The sequence below is a fragment of the Dysidea avara genome, chromosome 5 (genome assembly GCF_963678975.1).
Source record: "Dysidea avara chromosome 5, odDysAvar1.4, whole genome shotgun sequence".
In the NCBI taxonomy this organism is placed as follows: Eukaryota; Metazoa; Porifera; class Demospongiae; order Dictyoceratida; family Dysideidae; genus Dysidea; species Dysidea avara.
The window spans coordinates 37,860,016-37,879,561 of NC_089276.1; the positions used below are offsets into that span (position 1 = coordinate 37,860,016).

The 19,546-nt window shown below is 38.2% G+C and overlaps 2 protein-coding genes across 2 annotated transcripts in view; one reads left to right on the plus strand and one right to left on the minus strand.

The window, feature by feature from the left end:
• Positions 1 to 771: 771 nt before the first annotated feature.
• LOC136256294 (tyrosine-protein phosphatase Lar-like) lies at positions 772 to 8,724 on the minus strand. Its single transcript, XM_066049219.1, has 7 exons — positions 8,620 to 8,724; positions 8,066 to 8,368; positions 7,484 to 7,780; positions 6,850 to 7,173; positions 5,768 to 5,874; positions 2,477 to 2,693; positions 772 to 2,360 (listed from the first exon to the last, which is right to left on the minus strand). The coding sequence occupies exons 1-7, from the start codon at positions 8,678 to 8,680 to the stop codon at positions 1,321 to 1,323; spliced, it is 2,349 nt and encodes a 782-aa protein (XP_065905291.1). The 5' UTR covers positions 8,681 to 8,724; the 3' UTR covers positions 772 to 1,320.
• A 229-nt stretch (positions 8,725 to 8,953) lies between these two features.
• The window catches only part of LOC136256296 (DNA repair and recombination protein RAD54-like), a 34,380-nt gene continuing 23,787 nt past the window's right edge, over positions 8,954 to 19,546 (plus strand). Inside the window, exons 1-9 of the mRNA XM_066049221.1 lie at positions 8,954 to 9,090; positions 9,442 to 9,618; positions 9,867 to 9,927; positions 11,440 to 11,575; positions 13,783 to 13,802; positions 14,450 to 14,499; positions 16,401 to 16,478; positions 16,889 to 16,936; positions 17,691 to 17,706. Of these exons, the coding sequence (XP_065905293.1) occupies positions 9,088 to 9,090; positions 9,442 to 9,618; positions 9,867 to 9,927; positions 11,440 to 11,575; positions 13,783 to 13,802; positions 14,450 to 14,499; positions 16,401 to 16,478; positions 16,889 to 16,936; positions 17,691 to 17,706 (589 nt within the window). The 5' untranslated portion in view covers positions 8,954 to 9,087. The remainder of the gene's footprint in view (positions 9,091 to 9,441; positions 9,619 to 9,866; positions 9,928 to 11,439; positions 11,576 to 13,782; positions 13,803 to 14,449; positions 14,500 to 16,400; positions 16,479 to 16,888; positions 16,937 to 17,690; positions 17,707 to 19,546) is intronic.

Genomic DNA, 19,546 nt, shown 5'->3' on the forward strand with positions numbered 1-19,546 from the left:
TATAATGCATCTAAACTACTTAGAAATCATAATTACCCCCTCCATCAAGATCCATAGCTACATATAATCCTGGACCCCACCCCCACCCCAAACCCAGGATCAAACCTCTGAAATACTCTTCCAATTAATTCCAGTTTAGCTAAAAGTACAATACGTATTTGTACATACAATTATCTTACCGTGCAATCAAACATATACCTAAATTTTAGCAGAATACTTTAACAAGGTCTTAGCTACCTTATACTAAGAAATAACAACTCTTTACCTCAGGAAAATAATCAAGGCAACTTACTAGAACTATATACTAGTTAGCTGGTTTGCATAAACTGACTATATAGTAAATTAAAATTTTACAGATTATATAATTATCTAACACAGTTCACTTGCAATCAATGATGATATACACTGCACAAATTGGCTAGTATTTGCAGATGACTAATATAACAGCTGCAGCAGATAAATACTACCAGTTTTTTCAACTGCTTTCAGAGCATGCAATCCCTCCATTCATCATAACAAGAGTTCATAATATCTCTTAATATTGTATATTATTATAAACTCTTGATTATAATGTTCATGATTTTGATGTATTGGTCATGTTCTTTGTTACTTACACTGAACACAGTGAAGATGGCAGTCCTCATCTTAATATAACATTTTAATCAGTTGCACAACAATACACCCCAAAACTAAACACCCATACAGAGAAAAATTCTACATCCAAAGTGAGATCTAACACAACAAACACTGCATTAGTACTGAATTGACAAATAACAAATTATAATAAGTATTAACTCATGCAGTGCATGTACAACAATAACTACTATAGTATGTTCATGTTGAGCTGAATCCTGAAAAACAGCTAAAAATTAAAAGTGAATTTTTTCTCAACAAAGTTAACATTTCAGCCAACCAGATGATTATTGGTAACAACAAAGGTGTCAACAACAGACACATACAGTTTGGCTCCATTACAAATTCGGGAAAGGGGTGCAATGGGCACTGTACTTATATGGCTTCCCCATAGGAAATGTATTGTGAAAATTTTGATTGGCCATAAATATTATGTCAAACGTTTGAACAAAAAGATTTTGAAATGTTTTTAGCGGGTCAAGCAGTACTACAAATGAGCCAAATTTCAAGATCGTGTGTAATTACATCCATGAGTTATTAAATGTTTTAGAGGATTCAGCTCAACGTGAACATACTATACTATAGTTTACTTATTATTCCATCAATTCTAAGTAGAATACTTATTTTAACCGCACAATGTGTACATGTATATATTTAAGAATAAAAAAACAGGTTTTATGATGTAGATTAGCTAATTGACAGATAAGTCTCTCTATCATAAGACCGTGGTTGTAAGGTTGATAATTCTTGTTCATTAGAATAACAACCAGATGACTGTAATGAGTCCACAACATAATCATTAGCACTCATGGTGCTTGTTCTGTTTGTCTGTTCCATGTCTACTGACTGGTGTATAGAAGGGAGTTCATCTTTTGGAGAATTAAATGTTTCATCTTCTTCTAAAGGGATCTGGACTTCAGGGATTACAATGTCTACTTGATGTTGAACAGTCTTTAGTGAAGTGTAGGAGTAAGGGTTCTCATTGGTGGAGTATCGATTCTCATTGTCAGATGTAACCTCAAGGCGTCCACCATCAAACACCGTCTTTTGAATTGACTTCACAACTTTTCCACGGTGACGATTGTAAGAAGGATTTGTATCTAGTATAATTGAGTAGTGTCGACCTGTAGGTGAAGCCACTAGGAATGGGGACAAGTTGGGATTACTGTCTGACAAGGTTAGTGTGTCTGGTTTGTTTTGCTTCCTCGTACTGACACACACACAGATACAGAGCGAACACACTACAATTGCAAAACCACTGCCAAACCCGATTCCCACCATTTTAATGATGTCGATAGCTTCTTGATCACTGGTCTCATCTTCGGAATCATCTTCAGAATCATCTTCAGAATCACTGAAATTGCTACATACACTGTCAGATGGTGACAGACGTCTTAACAGACAGCTAGAATCAACAGCTAGAGTTCCACTAAGTAGTGAACCATTTTGTGCACTCAACCAGACCTCAACTTGTTCAAATAACTCACTAGCAGTGGCCATGTCAGAGCTGAGGATCCTACCAGTGTAAACAGCACAGTTTGGTTGTTGGTCATCACATAATTCCATAGTCCCTCTGAGGGTGTAGTCTGGTAGTACACATTGACACATGTCAGTGATGGCTGATGAGATTTGTTGTGTCAGCTGTGAGTTAGTCTGCTCCAAGTCTAGTGAGAATGAACTATCACTAGTAGTGTCTGTGAGTCTCAGGTTGAAGAATGAAACTGGATCTGTATGGTGGATATGGAAAATGTAATAATACAAATCTCACAAATATGTATGGATCGTGTGCACGCAACGGTATACATGCACGCATGTACACACACCACACTACACACATACACACCTTCAACAACAGTCAGATTTGAAAAATCATCTACTAATAAACTAGCTGATTCTCCAGCTTGGGCAGCACTATATGGAGTTACAGTGAAAGTAAAACTGGTCACCGTTGACAACACAGCAAAGTGGAACACTGTGCCTGTAGTGTTAAAGCTATCTGACTCAGCAAAACTCTTCATACCAGCAACAGTATCATAAGCTGCAACCAGACTGTAGGAGACCTGTAAGGAATACAAACATATACCATTAAAGCTGTCTAAACCACACAATTATTCTGGCTATAAAATATTACTATACTGCTCTACAAACTTTAGAGTTACAAGTGTCCTATATGGATCATGAAGGGTAGTTAGTTGGACTGTGGTAGTATGTGGGGATTCATTTGTAGTACCGTGCTATGGTAAATACCACAAGAATCGATATCTTTGTGAATGGAACATGTTTAGTAGTAATAGCTTTAAGTGACATAATCACACACTTAACAGATGTAACTATATACTCAGTGTCATAGTTACAGACACCCACAGTGATGTTAACATTAGCAAGAGTATATAATGGGGAGGGAGAGTGTCGAACTACACTATATGCTGTGAAAAATGAGCCAGAAAAGTCCTATGGCATCGTTCAAATGACTCGGTGATTTGTGTTGATTGGTGACTAATTATAAGTGCAGTGGGTGCACTTTGTACATGTGACTACTGAGTGAAAGAACGGTGTTCTCAAGAAAAGTATGGCACATTACGAGAGAAACTCACCGTACAAAGAGAGACACAAGCAAGGTTTCATTATGGTCGAGCGAGGTCGATATTTCAATATTTCATCTGGTTGCCATCTCATGCCTCGCTTTGACAGTTCTACCAGTTAAAGTGACATGTCTAGATGGAATTTCAGCCATTGCAATTCCATACAGACCACCTGTTAAACCATTTAAGGTGTTAAATCTGAGCTATCAACAGTGGTCAGGTTTATGAGAAGAAACGAAGGTATGGGCTACTTTACAGGCTCATTTTTCACAGCCTATAGCGCAGTTCGACACTCCATTATACACTCTTGATATTAGCCATAGTGATAGACCATGTGACAGAATCACTCACCATAGCTGTAGAATAAGTGATGTGATATGAAGCGCCTGCAAGCCATACAATTACATAACTTGTTTTATCAGATGGTCCCTTAGTTTAGACACCTGAAATCAGGACACCTCACTGACTAATAAGGACACTGTAGGATGGTTCCAAGGTGTCTAGTATAGAGGGATTCACTGTACAGCTCAATATGGTGCAATAACTGTTGACAGGCAATTTTCTACCAACAGTTTTGTATTTTTTCATCCAGAGGTATTCCTATTCTTATGGTGAACTTTACACAAATTATATTGCAGAGAAGGTAACCCAGCCTAGCTGAGTGGGTGGCTTCCTACCAGGAACCCCACAATGTGATGACCAAATAGTTTAATATGTTGGCAACACAAAACTAGCTTGGCAACACACTGTACATTAACAGTATAGCCAGTTTTGGGAGTAACGCGTTACTTACTATTGTGGTAACTAGGTAATATAATGAAATACGCTATAAAAACAGGTAATATAACTCAAGTTACTTTACTTACAAATGTAACGCATTACCTAAGTAATATAGTTACTGTAATGAATCTAATATTACGTAATATTATTACTACAAGTAACGAAGTTACTAATCTCATTAGTAATCCACTGAGTAATGCCTAGCCACAACGAAGTAACGAGGCCTACTGAATGAAGCTTATTCACCAGCTTCTTACTTATAACCAAGATTTGCACATTGTCCAACAACGCAATCATGTCACGTGATAAGGTGATAGTTTCACACGTGACAGCTTAAGGCTGTGGACACAAAGTAATATAATATGTAATATTATTACAGTTACTTTATTTCTATGGGTAATATGTAACTGTAACTAAATAGTTCAGCTGCAAGTAATATGTAATATGTAACTAGTTACTTGTAAAAAGTAACTTGTCCAACACTGATAATAGCCTAATAAAGTAATTGATGTTGTTCTAGTCCATACATGTATTTATCACATGTATAACATGCAACATCTAATGATTAACACCTATGATTAATAGGAAGGTAACTGTTTGTCAAGCATTACTAGCCTGGTTTCAAGGGTACTAAAGGTCATGATTACAAAATCACAAAGGGTCCAACCCAGGGACATAGCCAGAACTCGGGCCACCCGGGCCCAGGCCCGGGCATCAATAATTCGAGATACTCTAATAGAGCAGTCAGATCGAGATATATCAGTCTCAGTATTCAGAGAAGCAGTGTAGCAAGCTATGTATGTAGTTATAAATAAGGAGGTGTAGTTGGTGGAGGGGAGATCAAGGGCGTGGCCAGGAAGGGAGGGAGGTTCGGATGAACCCCCCTTTCAGAAGCAGAATATTTTAAATCTAAAAATCACATCAAGTCTTACAGCCCTGGAGCTCTCCGGTAGCTACTTGCACACTAGCGCTCCTCTGTACTACTCTTGAGGGTCGCATTGCATTGATGCTGAGCAATTGCAAATCATCAAGATCTGTTGCATCACATGATCAGTAGCGCATGTGATTCATGGTGGAAATGGCAAAAGAGTGTTGAGTGGTTGAGGCAGACATATCACAAGGCAGCAGCTGCGATATACTTGAGTGGTCGTGTTATACATGTGTCAGGTGAGCACAAACTGTGAATAGTTGATGTATATTTATCTGATGAATGGTTTGTTTATTTGTCACATGTTGTGGGCACGTGATGTCTCGAATACATTGGAGTACAAGCTAAGTCTAAAGTTACTGACCATCAACAGGAGGACCGACCGAGAAAAATGTATACCCGGAAGGAAGTATTGCCAACTAAGCAACTCGGAGTGTGGAGGTTCCCATGTGCTAGAAAATTTGAAGTTGGCTGTCATGGTCTGGAAGTGAAGATTAAGTTAGTATTAGCTACAATAGGTTTATAGTTTCTATAAGCTGCATAAACAGCAGTGTGTAGGTTTTAGCTAGCTAGATGCACAAACAGCACCTTTTAATGTTACTGCCTAAGGGCACATTTTGTGTATGAATGATTTTCGTTCAGACGTGGCCTAGGGGGAAGCACCCAGGCCAAACATTCCACTTTACATTTTGGTCTTCAGCTTACAGCTAGGCCCTGGCATCACTAAAAGTCTGGCTACGCCCCTGGTCCAACCCAAGCTAAGCTGAAATAGACATCACATTCTAACAATAGTAAATATAAAAGATTTAAACAGATCCCAACCTGCACACACAACACATCTTACCTCAAATGATGTAATCTGTTCTCTCAGTGATGAGGGATATGTCCAGGTCACATCAAGTGTTCTGTTGCTAACAATAGTAGCAGTCAAATCAGTTGGTGCAACTGGTACTGTTACAAGGAAAAGAACATCACATTAATAACATAGCCATTTTAGGTGAGATCAATTATCCTTATAGACATGCTCTAACAAAGACACAATCACCACTCAACTTAGTGAACAACACCCTACAACACCCTAGTATTAATGAATAAACCACGGTACTTATATGGTAGTTTATAGTGAAATCAAAAGAATACTTAATGCATCAAAATATTGTATATTTGGAATATCTGTTTTCATACTAATGACTACATAATTCAATGGAAGTTAAAACTATAGCTCTTGCAGTACAACCATTATATTACCAGCTATAACATGTTACAAGTCAACAAACTAGACTACCACCCATCTCAGTAAGTAGACAGTTAGCAAACATCTTAATATAACTGATATACCAAAAGTGAAATCTTGCTGGTACACATGTAAGCTCGCTTATAATATTATTATGGAAAATCACCCATACCATTAGTTACTTGTATGGTATGGCCAGTAGAACAATCATGGACATGTTGAGGTCATACTAACACACCAGGTATTCACACTTGCTGGAATGAATTACTATAACTGAAGTGACATTCCTTGTATGATAGCAAATATGCCATGTATTCGGTAAACAATTTTTCTTAGCACAAGTGGTTCTTGTACTCATGGCTACAGCACAGACAGATAATCTGCTAGATAAGTGTATTTTAGAAAGAAGCATATTGCATGACTTTGCACATATTACAAGTAGTAAGCAAAATACAAAAGTCACTTTGATATTATACGTGAGGTTGTTCCTCCATAAACAATGCAAATTTTGGTAAGGGTTATGCAGCATGCATTGTGCCAAATGTGTAGAAATTTTAACATGTACGGAGCAATAATGGGAGATATTTCCTCTTGTCATCACTTGTAGTAAGAGGTAAACTATACCTGGTTGTAACTAATCTTATAATGGATGTTTTATGAATCTCACACAGTGATAACAAAACATCACTTACTGAATGACGTAGTAAAGACCAGCAAATGATCAACCTGAAATTGACCCAGTCCAATCCTCCTAGCTTCAGAAGCGATAGAGAAGTCATACACACTATTAGGATCAAGGTCATCGATCACTCCACTTGATCTATCCCTGCCATTGAATGACTGGTAGAGTGTGACTGGAGAGTACAAGAACCCTCCACCAGGGGTTTGTATTAGTTCTCTGTACTGTACCACATATCCTATGATGGCCTGGGATTCAGCATTTGGGGCTGGTTCCCATATTAGCTCGATGAAATTGGAATGAGGTTTAGCATATTGCAGTAGTGGAGGGGATGGTACTGGATGGGGAAAACACACACCAGTAGTCTCTTATTGGAGGAGTCAATCAGTACACATATATACCATACTGCATTACTGTGGTATAAAGCTCTAATAAAAATGTGGGGAGGTATAGAATGCATGCCTTGGGTTCGCATAAGGTTTAAAATATATACATGGTTAACCTCGTGTTTCATTGTTCCAAACTGTAAGTCAATTATATTGGGTATTTAGAGGAGATAAATGTCCAGGCCCCTAAACAGGTAATACGGTACACTAGTGACATTACATGTACAGCACAAATTATACAACACAGAGACAGACACTCACAATCATCTATGGTGGTAAAGACATTAGATAGACTACGAACATTTCTTCCATTTCGATCAACACTAACAACAAAATAACGATACTCAGTTGATTTCACAAGCCCATCAATGTTCACCATAACAGACTGGTCAGGATCAACATCAACCCGTGGGTTCTCATCCCTTGACCCTACTGGGGTGTAGTTGATGGTGTATCTTGCAATTACTGAGCCATCACAGCCAGTGTTGATACGAGGGGTACTCCACTTGATGGTCACACCATCACTCCTGGCTTGTGCAAATGGCTCAACTTCCAGGGCTACACAAGATAAAATATATTTATCACAATTCTGACTCTGTTTTTTTATTTTAATATAGACCAATTTCACTGTCAGAAACAATTCATCAAGAATTTTAAGTCTTCAAATATTTCAGATAATCAAAACAACTACTGTCTGGCTTTAGAAATTATTTGTTTCATTTCAAGTGTTGTGCTAATAGTGCTATAATGCTGAGATAAAACCTCAAACAGGTAGACAAAACAAGGTAATGAAAATTGTTACTACAGGATTTGAACCACTGTCAGCTCATAAACAGTTCTTACCTCGACTATTGGTAGCAAATATCACATCTTGAGATGCCTCACTGGTGTCACCTTGTTGAATACTAGTCACATGTACTGTGTACCGCCTTATAGCATCATCATTACTTGGTACGAGGTCAGTAATTTCTACTGAGGTACTGCCACTAACACTGACAAACTGTGGATCCTGGGAAGTAATGTCATCATCCAGTAATCTCCAGTAAACTGTGTAGCCTGTTGTGTTAGCTACTTCATCCCATGTGACCTCTGCCGTCTGGCACCTGATCTCTGATATCTTCACATTGCTGGGTGGAGGGGGTATAGCTATAGGGAATAAAAGATTGCTTGTGAAACTGCAACAGCTAGTTTGTACATATTATAGACAATAAGCACTTGACAGCTGTGCGTATGTACAATCATAGATAGTATATTCTAGTGTGGCTAGAACATTTCAGTGAGGTCCTCCCCTGCTAGATAAACAAGTTTCATTATCACTTAACAGAAACCGACCATTTATTGCTGTAAAATTTACAAAAGAGCAAAATAGCCTACTCGTACAGCTGTACACAACTTACCAACAGTGCAGGCAGCCAGCAAGATAATATTACTAAGGTGAAGTAACAAACTATGAGTCATTACTAGTGTTCCTGCGCCTACTACAACTACGCGTACTCAACTAGTTTCACGTATTATGATAGTGGCGGCTAGCACGTACTACTTTATACACACACACCTTACCTGTATTAGGCAGGGTTACCGTAATCTATTGAGCGACATTAGAAGCACCACACCTCTGAGTGGGTATCACCATGTGACTTCAGGTGGCTTCCACACTCCAACCCATTTGGGGTTTTCACCCCCTGGGCAAACCAGCTGAGCTGACTGCCCAGTACCTAATCTTAAATCTAGTCTCGTGCCCAACCGGGCTCGCGCTTTTATTAACTCCAACCCGGGAATTTATATCTTCCAAGTAAAGCACATCACAGGCACCAAATTCAAATTACAAAATACAGTAAACCTGAAGTCTGCTGGAATGACATGATATGGTAAGCTATATGCACCCATTTTGTAATATTGTGCATCTTGTTGTATCCTTTCTGTCGATGCCCGGGATTAATTACCGTATCCTTTTAATTCTACTTACATTTTGCTTCACATCTCCTTGGCTATGGGTAAACACCTCGTACAGGCTCTGCCTTCTGTGTACGCCCTCCAGTGCCAAACTGGTAAAGAGGATAAGAAGAATAACATAACTGAACGTGCATTTGTTTACATCCTTGTGAGTGATATGGGTTGAATCAATGCCTTACACAGACCCAGTTTGTGTGATATTGAAACAGTGGGGAAAATGATCTTTCTATATACAGCCCTAACATTTCACATGACACTATCCATAGTTACGGTCCAGTGCCCCTAGCCGCAGGAAACGACCACTGGGGGACCGTAACACTAGTCTAGCCAATCACACTGTCCCACCATACAAGAGGTTGTCGTTGGCCAGAAGTGTTGGCAGTGTGTCTGTAGTGGAGCAGGATGAGCACAAACAGGATGAACCTTTTTGTAGTATGGATCATGTGAGTAACACCTGTTAGCTGTTACACTGTATAACTACTGCAGTGATAGAAATAAGAGTCGTAAATTGTTGTTTGGCCATTTTGATAGAGTGAAATATCAGAATGGATTTCAGTTGGTTGTGCTGAAATTGGTCAGAAAAATGGGCAATTATTATTTCTAGCGCTACTGTGTCTCGTTGAAAGAATAATCGTATACATTATGTTATAGGGAAACACATCCACAAGTGTATACAATTTCTTTCTCACAGGAATTGAGAATTCAGCAGATCTTATCCAAGCCATTTAAAGTGCCAATGTTAAACTACAAAGGTAACACACACACACACACACACACACACACACACACACACACACACACACACACACACACACACACACACACGCACACCACATACACCACACTTCTTGACTGCATGTCCTGGATTCTTCTTTGATCCAGTCCCCCACCCTCCATGGGAGGCACCCACCCAGCCACCAACCAAAGGATGCTGAGTAACCTAATAACAAGTGATTTATTTAGGCTAGATGAAAGAATGGACTCCCAAGGGGTGTATCCATTTACTGGATTGGACTCTCTTAGTCTTGCACTATAACCTCAATATAGTTTGAAAATAATTTGCTTTAACATAGAAATTCAGACCATGCAATTACATTAGAAATGATAAAACATCACCTAGTCTTTCAGCAAACTATGTATTTACTTAATTTGCCAAAATATTGAGAAGCCTGAGTGTATGATATCCATAGATGTAGCTTATCACATTTAGTGAGTGGTTGGAAAAGTATTTGAGCAAAATTTATGTAAGCCCAGCAGTCCAGTCCAGTGGCACCCACTCCCAAGAAGGGTGGATGGGTCACTGACAATATTAGGGACCTGAGCCTCTATCTTAGATGCAGTGTGTACATGGTATTAACCCTGTTGTTGGCTTGTGAGGCCAACTCAAGAGCACCCTGACCCTACCTAGTCTCAACCACATGGTCACATGTATGCACTATACACACGCACACACACACTACGCTCACACACACACACACACACACACACACACACACACACACACACACACACACACACACACACACACACACACACACACACACACACCACACTACAGACCAACACACGCACGCACACACTATACATACACATTTCCTACTACCCATACTTGGAGCTAAAAGTGTGTAGTATTGTCCATCCATATATGTTACACATCACCTAACCTACCTATCACCATTCAACCATTGTACTACTAAGGTAGTGTATTTTATGGCTGCAGAAAACCTAGTACATGTTTTATGGTAACTGATGCATGATGGTATGACCTTATCCATCAGTTAGTTGATTATTGCTATACCATTCTGTAATGGGCATGGATTAGTGGTGCCAATTTGTTCCTGAGAGACCTGTCTTGTTTGGGCATAGTGTCTATTATTCTGCAACAAAGAAGTAAAATTGTGTCATTATTTGCATATGAGTAGAATAAATGTTTCTGAGTATAAGTAAAGTGCTCAGCCGCAACCTGTATATGAAATACCTTTGGTTGAAGTATACTGATGATGTATAAATCATAGTCTTTCAAATACATGTGTACCATGTAGCTTCAACACTTGAGGACACCTACATAATCCAGACACTTGGTTGTCCCAAGTATCCCTTGGTACATAAACTGACCTAGAAATCAGGGCACCTTGATATTTCTTACTATTACAAAGTGTCCATCTTATACGGGATTCGCTGTATTTGATAAGACACTTATTGATTGGTTTGAGATTTTTGTATATGTATTTCATGTCATATACATAGAGTACTGCCATTTCTAGGGCCAATTCATGGTCGTTGTCTGGGTATGAGGTCACGAGGTGTACGCTGTGCCCTTCATGACCCTAACACTGAGGGAGCACTTGTGCTGTACACTCCTTCGGAGCTAACTGCACATGAGAAGTTGTCCGTTGATAAGTGAGTAATGTGTTGGTAGTTTAGCAGTGTGTATCAGATATTGTGTGGTTTCAGTTACATGTGAATGATGAAATCTGCATTAAAGGTTATTGTTTATATTGGACCATTGTGTCCTTATTAGTGAGGTGTCCTAATTTCAAGGGTCTAAATGTGAGTACAAGTAAAGGAAAAATTAGAGATTTACTATGGGTCATAGAAATGAAGGTAATGGCACAAGGGAAGTCACCTACACCTGCAGCTATGTTCCTAGTTTGGTCAGTACTTGCAATAAGATGGATTAAGAATTGCAAATTTCACATCTAGACATGAGGCCAACTAAAAGCAAAGTGGCCATTTCACTTCATTTCAACTATGTTCCACCTGTTACACAGTGCAACAAATGGCCTCTACAGTCAATCCAGTCACTAGGGAAGTACAGACAATTTCAGTTATACATGTAGTCAGCACAAGACATCTATTATGCACTATCCATGAATCAATGCCTGTGTGGTTGTGGAGAAAGAAATGGACACAAAGGAGGACAAAAGAACTTCATGGTGCATCAATTACAACTGCTGCAGTAGGAAAAAATACATGTTTTGAGCCTAAGCGATGGCAAACAGTGAGTGTTACCTGTTATCAATCAGTTAGTCAGTAGAAAATTCAGTTATATACTGTTTTACCTTAACCATTACTGATTATCAACATGTTCCCACCACATCGCTTCTTGTATACATGTCAGGGTGGATCATAAGGTGTAGTTCTATTGTTTTACAAATTTGATAGTGTTTCGGAATTGGAGTGTGAATCCTGTGAGATGAGACTGTGTGTGTGGTTGAAAAGAGGGTGGGAACAGAGTCATGTATTGTTCATTGTATCTTTGAACATTAGAACTTGACGAGTTTTGCATTCAGGTGTGCTTGTTAGTTATGTACCTCTGGAGAGATTTTCACACTCAATCAGCACACCAGAGCCAAGTGTGTATACACACTAACCATCATATGTACAATGGCTATACTGGGTTGAGGCATCACCCCATTGGTAACACAAATTGTATAATGTACCCTGGTGGAAATGAAATATCAGTTATGCTGTCAAAAGTGGTGTTGTTTCATTTTAATTATTTTGGTTGCTTCTGCTAAATGAATGCAGTCAGTAGCACATCAAATTAGACTACCAGTAAGACTAAAAAATAGTGTAAATTGATGTTCAACTGTTTCTGTGTTAAATATTTAGTTATTCATGTGTGCAGGTAGTCAGTGTAGTAGTCGATAGTCAACAGTTACTACTATTTGTGTTCCACCTGTACTGACAGTGATGGTGAAGAAGTATCGTAGTTATACACTAGGGATGGATGCTACACAGCATCACGTGGGGCGAGCCTAGCATGAGGCTTTCCGAGTTCATTATGTAAACATTAGGGAACAGTCGGACAGTCGTACCAATGATTTAAGCAAATTTCTACTGGGGAAGGAGGGCTTACTACCTAATATCATTGAACTCAATAATAGTACACTTGCAGGTGTAGTCACTTGGTGTTGCATTATCACAGAGTAATATGACATGTTGACTATTTTCTGTGAAGTGTGTACACAAAATAGTCAACATGTACAGGTGCTATGTTAATGTAACTGAACATGGATATTTGCCACTAAATTAAATTTTATCATTTGACTATATGCCACCCTAGCAATTTTGAATATCTGGTTATTTGTTTGAGCCTTAGCTACCAGACAGATTGTATTGTCCACACACTTGTACATACATGTACATGTAGTCATGAACCAAGAAAATTTTAATGGATCATCACACACTGAATGATTTTTTTATTCACAAAAACCATTGGGAGTGTTGATCCTATGTGAAATGTATAAAATCAACACGATTGTTCTTCCCAGCTGTACAAGCGTTATACACTACCACCAATGGAAATCAATTGCTATTAGTACACATTTGCATGTCTGAAGTATGTTTACTTGGATATATTTCAGAACCATTGAATGAATCCATTTAAAATAGCCTAACCCTCATTACATTTAATAACAGAATGGTAACATAATATCAAGAGTTAATAATATTATTAACTCTTGATAATATTATAACTTTGTTGGCCAACAAGCATGCAGTACAAGTGTCAACAATGGTATATGATTTGGGTAGAAGCCCTAACTGAACAATTGAGTAGGATGTGTGTGTGATTACTATTATTTTGTTTGTGTCTACTGCAGGAGCAAAGTAGAAGTACATGGTACGTTGTTTAGTGTTGTTGTTGTTGTTGTTGTTGTCTCTTTGGGCAGGAAATCTACCCATCTGTGTAATGGGGGGCTGGTGGCCTGAATGCCTTGTCTCGATTAGCAAGTGTTTGGGTCATTGTAGAACTTGGAATTCCGCGGCCTTTACCTGCGAGACTTTGACAGGTTACTAAATACTGCCCAGAAGGATTAGCCGCCACAGACTTGAGTGCATAAGTGGTGCACAAGTGTCCCAGTGCTGGTTTGCTGGGTGGCAATAGCTGTGTTTTGCATAGCTGCTGGAGGCTTTGTTGTTTGTGTGCTGTGAGTGTGCAGCTCGCACGCACACACACACACACACACACACACACACACACACACACACACACACACACACACACACACACACACACACACACACACACACACACACATACACACTACTTGTTAAGAATCCTACAACGTGTGGTGTAGTTTAGTCTTCCCTCACCCTATTACAACAATTGATAACTGAGAGAATAGGTCATAATGTACAGTTGTTACTGCATGTTATGAATCCTATTGATTATGGAGTTACCCTACTCTGACCTGCTTAATGATAGTTGCCCCTTTTGTGACTGGACGGATCATTGCAGGTCTCATTGTCTTTACCTTGCCCCTGTAGTGGTGGTCGACCCGTTATTGTCTAAAGTGTTAAGACCTCACCAGAGAGAGGTACGCACCATATATGTGTGTATGTTGTTACTGTTATTTCATGTGAATTGACATTTTCCCGCATACACTAATATGGACACTTTGACCCTGTCCTGTTTATCAAGGTCAGTTTATGTACTAAGGGATACTTGATAGTTTCAAAGTTCCATCTCTGGCAGCTTTCAAGGTGTCCATATCCCACAGGTTCCACTGGGCATCACATCCAGTTACTAATCAGTTTTAACTGGTACTCATTCTCACATGTTTTATGACTTCCGGTCATTACTTAATCACCTGTTTGTTGGTACAAATGTTTACTATACAATAGACAAATTATCTAACATACCCAAGCCATATTCAGGCTACAGTATTCCGATGGTATCTGCTATTGGTAGTTGAGTTATGATAACATTTGTTGAACACTATGGATTAAGAGTTTAGGTCAATTGTGTTAGTTGTTAATTCAGTAAAGTTGTTACATGCGTGCAATGTCAACTCAGGCTAATAGAGTTAGTGGATGTTTGTAAAACAGAGTCACCATAAGTACTAGTGGTGTCCTCAGTCCTTGTGGACATTATGCATGTTGTATAATGTGTACATGTAATTACCTGTTATGTGGACACTTGAGGACACCTACATAATCCAGCCGCTTAGTTAAAGTCCCAAAGTATCCCTTAGCAGAGATAATTATAATTATTTTAAAGTGGTCTGACACTTTGTCAGTCCATACAAAAAATTGATCTGACATATTATCATGATGGTCAGACATATTATCATGATGGTCAGACATATTATCATGATAGTCAGACATATTATCATGATGGTCAGACATATTATCATGATGGTCAGACATGGCAGGGGAGGCATGCAAAGTATGCTTTTCTAGGGGGTCTGGGGGCATGCCCCCCTAGGAAATTTTTGAAAAATGAGTACTGTAATTGATGTTTTTCAAGTTTTTAGGCATATTATTAATAACAAGTCAGTCATTTTCATACAGTCATACAGCTGGATCCAGCACACCATGACTGCTCTCAAGTTCTATAATTGCAGGGTATTCGGCAAATGAGATGCTTTGCTTAGCCCATCATATAGCAAATGTCAAACCTTTTCCTCATTCTCTGCCTAGTGCCGTTATCAGGATTTAAAAGGGACTGACCAATGGCTGAGCTTTATACTACAGATCACTTTTATCTTACCTGTTCATCCTTCAGTTTTAACATAGTAGTCTTGTGTGCATCACTTGTGGCATGATCAATCACACTACTTAGCTTTTTTCAGCCAGTAATCCAAGTTGGGGAGAAGTTACTTCGCAAGTGTATGTGTTGTTCAAACCTTTTGCATACAGAACAGTGAAGTGATGCAACATAACTCTTCAAGTTCACAGCATAATCATGTCATTACCTGGTGAGGTACTTCATTTTCCCTCTTCCGCTTGTTAAAAAAGCCCTTGAGAGTTTTATCACTTTTGGCTTAAACTTGCAGATGATTCTGTTACAGAGAAACTACACTTCCTACTTGCCATTATGAATAGAGATTTACATGTTAGAGCACAAGAAAAATAAAACGAAATGCCAGACACCTTTCTTTAAGGCTTCATAAAGAAGTGAGTGATTGTCATTACAGTGGTTATACAGCCTTCCCAAGTAGCCCAATGAATAAACTTAAGAGTTGATATTATGGTTTTGGCTAATAGAGTTAGGAAAGTCTGCCTACACAAGCCAAGATTAATGACCTGACAAGATGACAGATCAAATAGCTTAATGAACTGCCAAACAGGTCAATTAGCCTGACAAATGTCCGGTGACCGACCATTATAATTGTCTCTGCCTTAGTACATAAACTGACCTACTATATTCACCTTGGTAGCCAATTTGATGTTACTGATTATGATAACAAATAATGGATTACTTGTGTTATTGTAGGGAGTGAAATTTCTCTGGGATTGTGTCACTGGTCAGCAAATTGATGACAACTTTGGCTGCATCATGGCCGACGAGATGGTACATACTGTGTAATGTGTGTTCTATTAGAGTGTTTGTTATATACTTCATTGGGATATGATCATGGCATCATGACATGAAATCTCACATGATATAACCTAGGTTAAGTTGTCATGACATAGAAATTGCATACAAACAGAAATTTACACTAATGTTATAATTGGATATTAGTAACATGGTGTCATGATGTATGATAAGTAGAGAAAGATGATTTACACAAGGTCTGTTATCATTTGTGCACATTATGCCCTCTTAGCAGAATACTGATAAGAAAAATTTGTTTAATGTAGTGTATTGTTTGCCCAAGTGTTGGAAGTATGATAATAATGTCAATAAAATATGACTTAAAATTTATTATATGTTACTAGTGCTTCACTGTAATGTTGTCTGTCTGTGTGTCTGTCCTACAGGGCCTCGGCAAGACCCTCCAATGTATCACATTAATATGGACCATGTTGGTGAGTTTTTCTGTGAGACAACTGGTCAGTTATATCTGAACCCCTGGGACCAACCAGTTTGTATGCGTATAACTGATCAGTCCATATGGTTCTATGTGCTAAAGCAATGCACTACACTGAAGGCATTCATTACTATAATAGAGAAATATGTATCACTGAAGTCCAGTACTATTGTAACGTTCATTTTGTGTATAAAACTTTTTAGTTACATAATTTTGAAACATTGAACTCTCTTGTTACATAAATCATTAACTAACGTGATATGGGATCATCTGTATTTTTTAGCATTTTCACAATCGTACAGACAGTATATCTAATACTCTCTACCCAAAATCATACTGTGAACATGTTGATTTGATAGCTATTGTATGACCAGTGTTAATGTTTTGATTCATCTACACTGCTAATCGTCTGACTTGTCAGAACGTAGGCATTGAAAGAACACTGATTGTTTATATTATGTCTTGTGTACACTACTTGGCTGTGTAGTCACTAGTCAGATCCTGTAGTCATTCTATATCTCAGCTTTCACCACCTTAACACAAACACTAGTACTAAATTATTACTTCATATAGTACTACACTTCCTATAGTGTATATATTCTAGTGAAAATACTGAATATAATGGACAGAAGGAATTAAATGATTTAAGTCCTTCAAGCAAGCATCATTGAAGCATGACACCACACACATACACACATCTCATATTCTGTTTTATGATACAGTTGATATAGTTGTTTTTCTCTTCCCTGTAGAGACAGAGTCCAAATGGTGAGTTATCAGCTACATGTACATGCACCATTAACTTCACTTTAATGTTGACAACTTTGTATACAAGGGAATTACCCTGTGTAGCAAATGTTTTATCTTTGGAAGGCTAGAAACTGGTTTACAAATAATAGTGGAGCTTTGGACTGGAGGCTTTAGTATGTCCCTTGCTTCTTAAACTAGTATTTAAAAATTGGTATTTAAAAATGAAGTAGGGATCTACGCAATAAAAAGTAGCAAAACAAGAGATGAATGATGATATTACAGCATAGCTCGGTGGGAAAGTCCCTATTTTGGCATTGAGCAAAATTATAGCTAATGTGCCAAAGTAGGGACTTTCCCACCGAGCTATGCTGTAATACCATCATTCATTTCTTGTTTCACTACTTTTTATTGCATAGATCCCTACTTCATTTTAAAGTTAAAATACTAGTTTGTTTAGTTTTTGGTTGCAGCATAGCTAGTTACAATGTAACTTGTGACTGTTCTATTAGAATAGCTATTTTAATTTTTTTTTAAAATTCAAAAGGAAGCATATAAATACACATGCTACAAAAAGTAAGGAAACAAGGTTAGATGACTGTCTCATTTTAGCAAGTAGCCATCTAATCTTGTTTCCTTACTTTTTGCTGTGTGGATCATTTCTCATTTCAGCTGTAACATTTTTGAGCTTGTTTCCTTACTTTTTGTAGCATGTGTATTATACCAATCCATACTTCCTTTTATTTTTTAAATAGTTAGTTTGTTTACTTTTTATGCCCAGCTAGCTAGCTAGTACAAATATTATTTATTTTCGTACACGATAAGCGCCTCTAAAATAATTATCATCTTTGTCTTTAAAGCCTGTATCACAGCAACTGTTAAAGGCTTCAACTGCATTTCTAAAGGCCTAAACGGTAAGATTTAACAGTGAAACATCACTGGAGAGTTTATCATTAAGAGTGGAACCCCCTTTTAGAAGACTGTATCCACCCCTGAAAGGCATTGCAAGTTGGTAAAACCATAAAATGACTATACAGCGTTAAAAAATGCTAGAGACTATTAACCTGGTCTTACAGCACACTTCGTTAAAATCACATGTTCACCGCAACTATCAATTATCTTTCGTGAAGAACAAGCTTAAATGATGAACAGCATGGTGTAGTGGACAAAACGTAATTGGAACAACAGATTCGTGAATCCACCATCATTACCTTGGCTGTCTGAAATTTCTGGAGCCGTACACCTAGTGCTACCAGGTCTTATGGCAGGCAGACGAAATGCAGGTGAATTTTGAACTTTAAAATTCACTGTACATTGAATCATTCTTCGTTTAACCAAGGTACAGCATCATTATAGCAGTACTAATGCATTCCAGGTGGTTTTTTCGGGTAAAATTTGTTGCAAGGCTGTTTTTTAGAGTGCCAAAAATTATGAAAACATGATTTCTTACTGATCCCTACTTACAGTAATAAGTACCATACTTAATGATATCATACATGACTGTTCTATTAGAGTATCTTGAGCCAACAAACAGTGTGCAGCTAGCTAGCTAGACCAATAAGGGATGAGGTCATCTTGCTTACTGTTAAGTAAATAGCTAGATTGTTAAGAGGTGTGGTCTCCGCACTCTATCACTATCAATCCACTTAGTGATGGGTGTGGTTGCGAACAGGATCCCAATCGCAAAGTTGTAGATATTTAGCTAGTATACCTCTCATAGTAGCGCTGGGACTGAAACACTTCTGAAATCCAGCTCTAAAATAATTCTGTAGCATCTAAATATACTGCTGAAAGAAAGTGTTGATATGGAAAATTAACGTCTCAATATGATGAAGACAAGCAGTTTGATTGAAGATAAAAG

Excerpts from the sequence above, each read along its gene's own strand:
- LOC136256294 (XM_066049219.1), bottom strand. The coding sequence starts at position 8,680 with ATGACTCATAGTTTGTTACTTCACCTTAGTAATATTATCTTGCTGGCT. Across the intron at positions 7,781-8,065 it reads ATTTGCTACCAATAGTCGAG|CCCTGGAAGTTGAGCCATTT; the intron begins GTAAGAACTGTT and ends TATCTTGTGTAG. Across the intron at positions 5,875-6,849 it reads GGTCTTTACTACGTCATTCA|TACCAGTTGCACCAACTGAT; the intron begins GTAAGTGATGTT and ends TCCTTGTAACAG.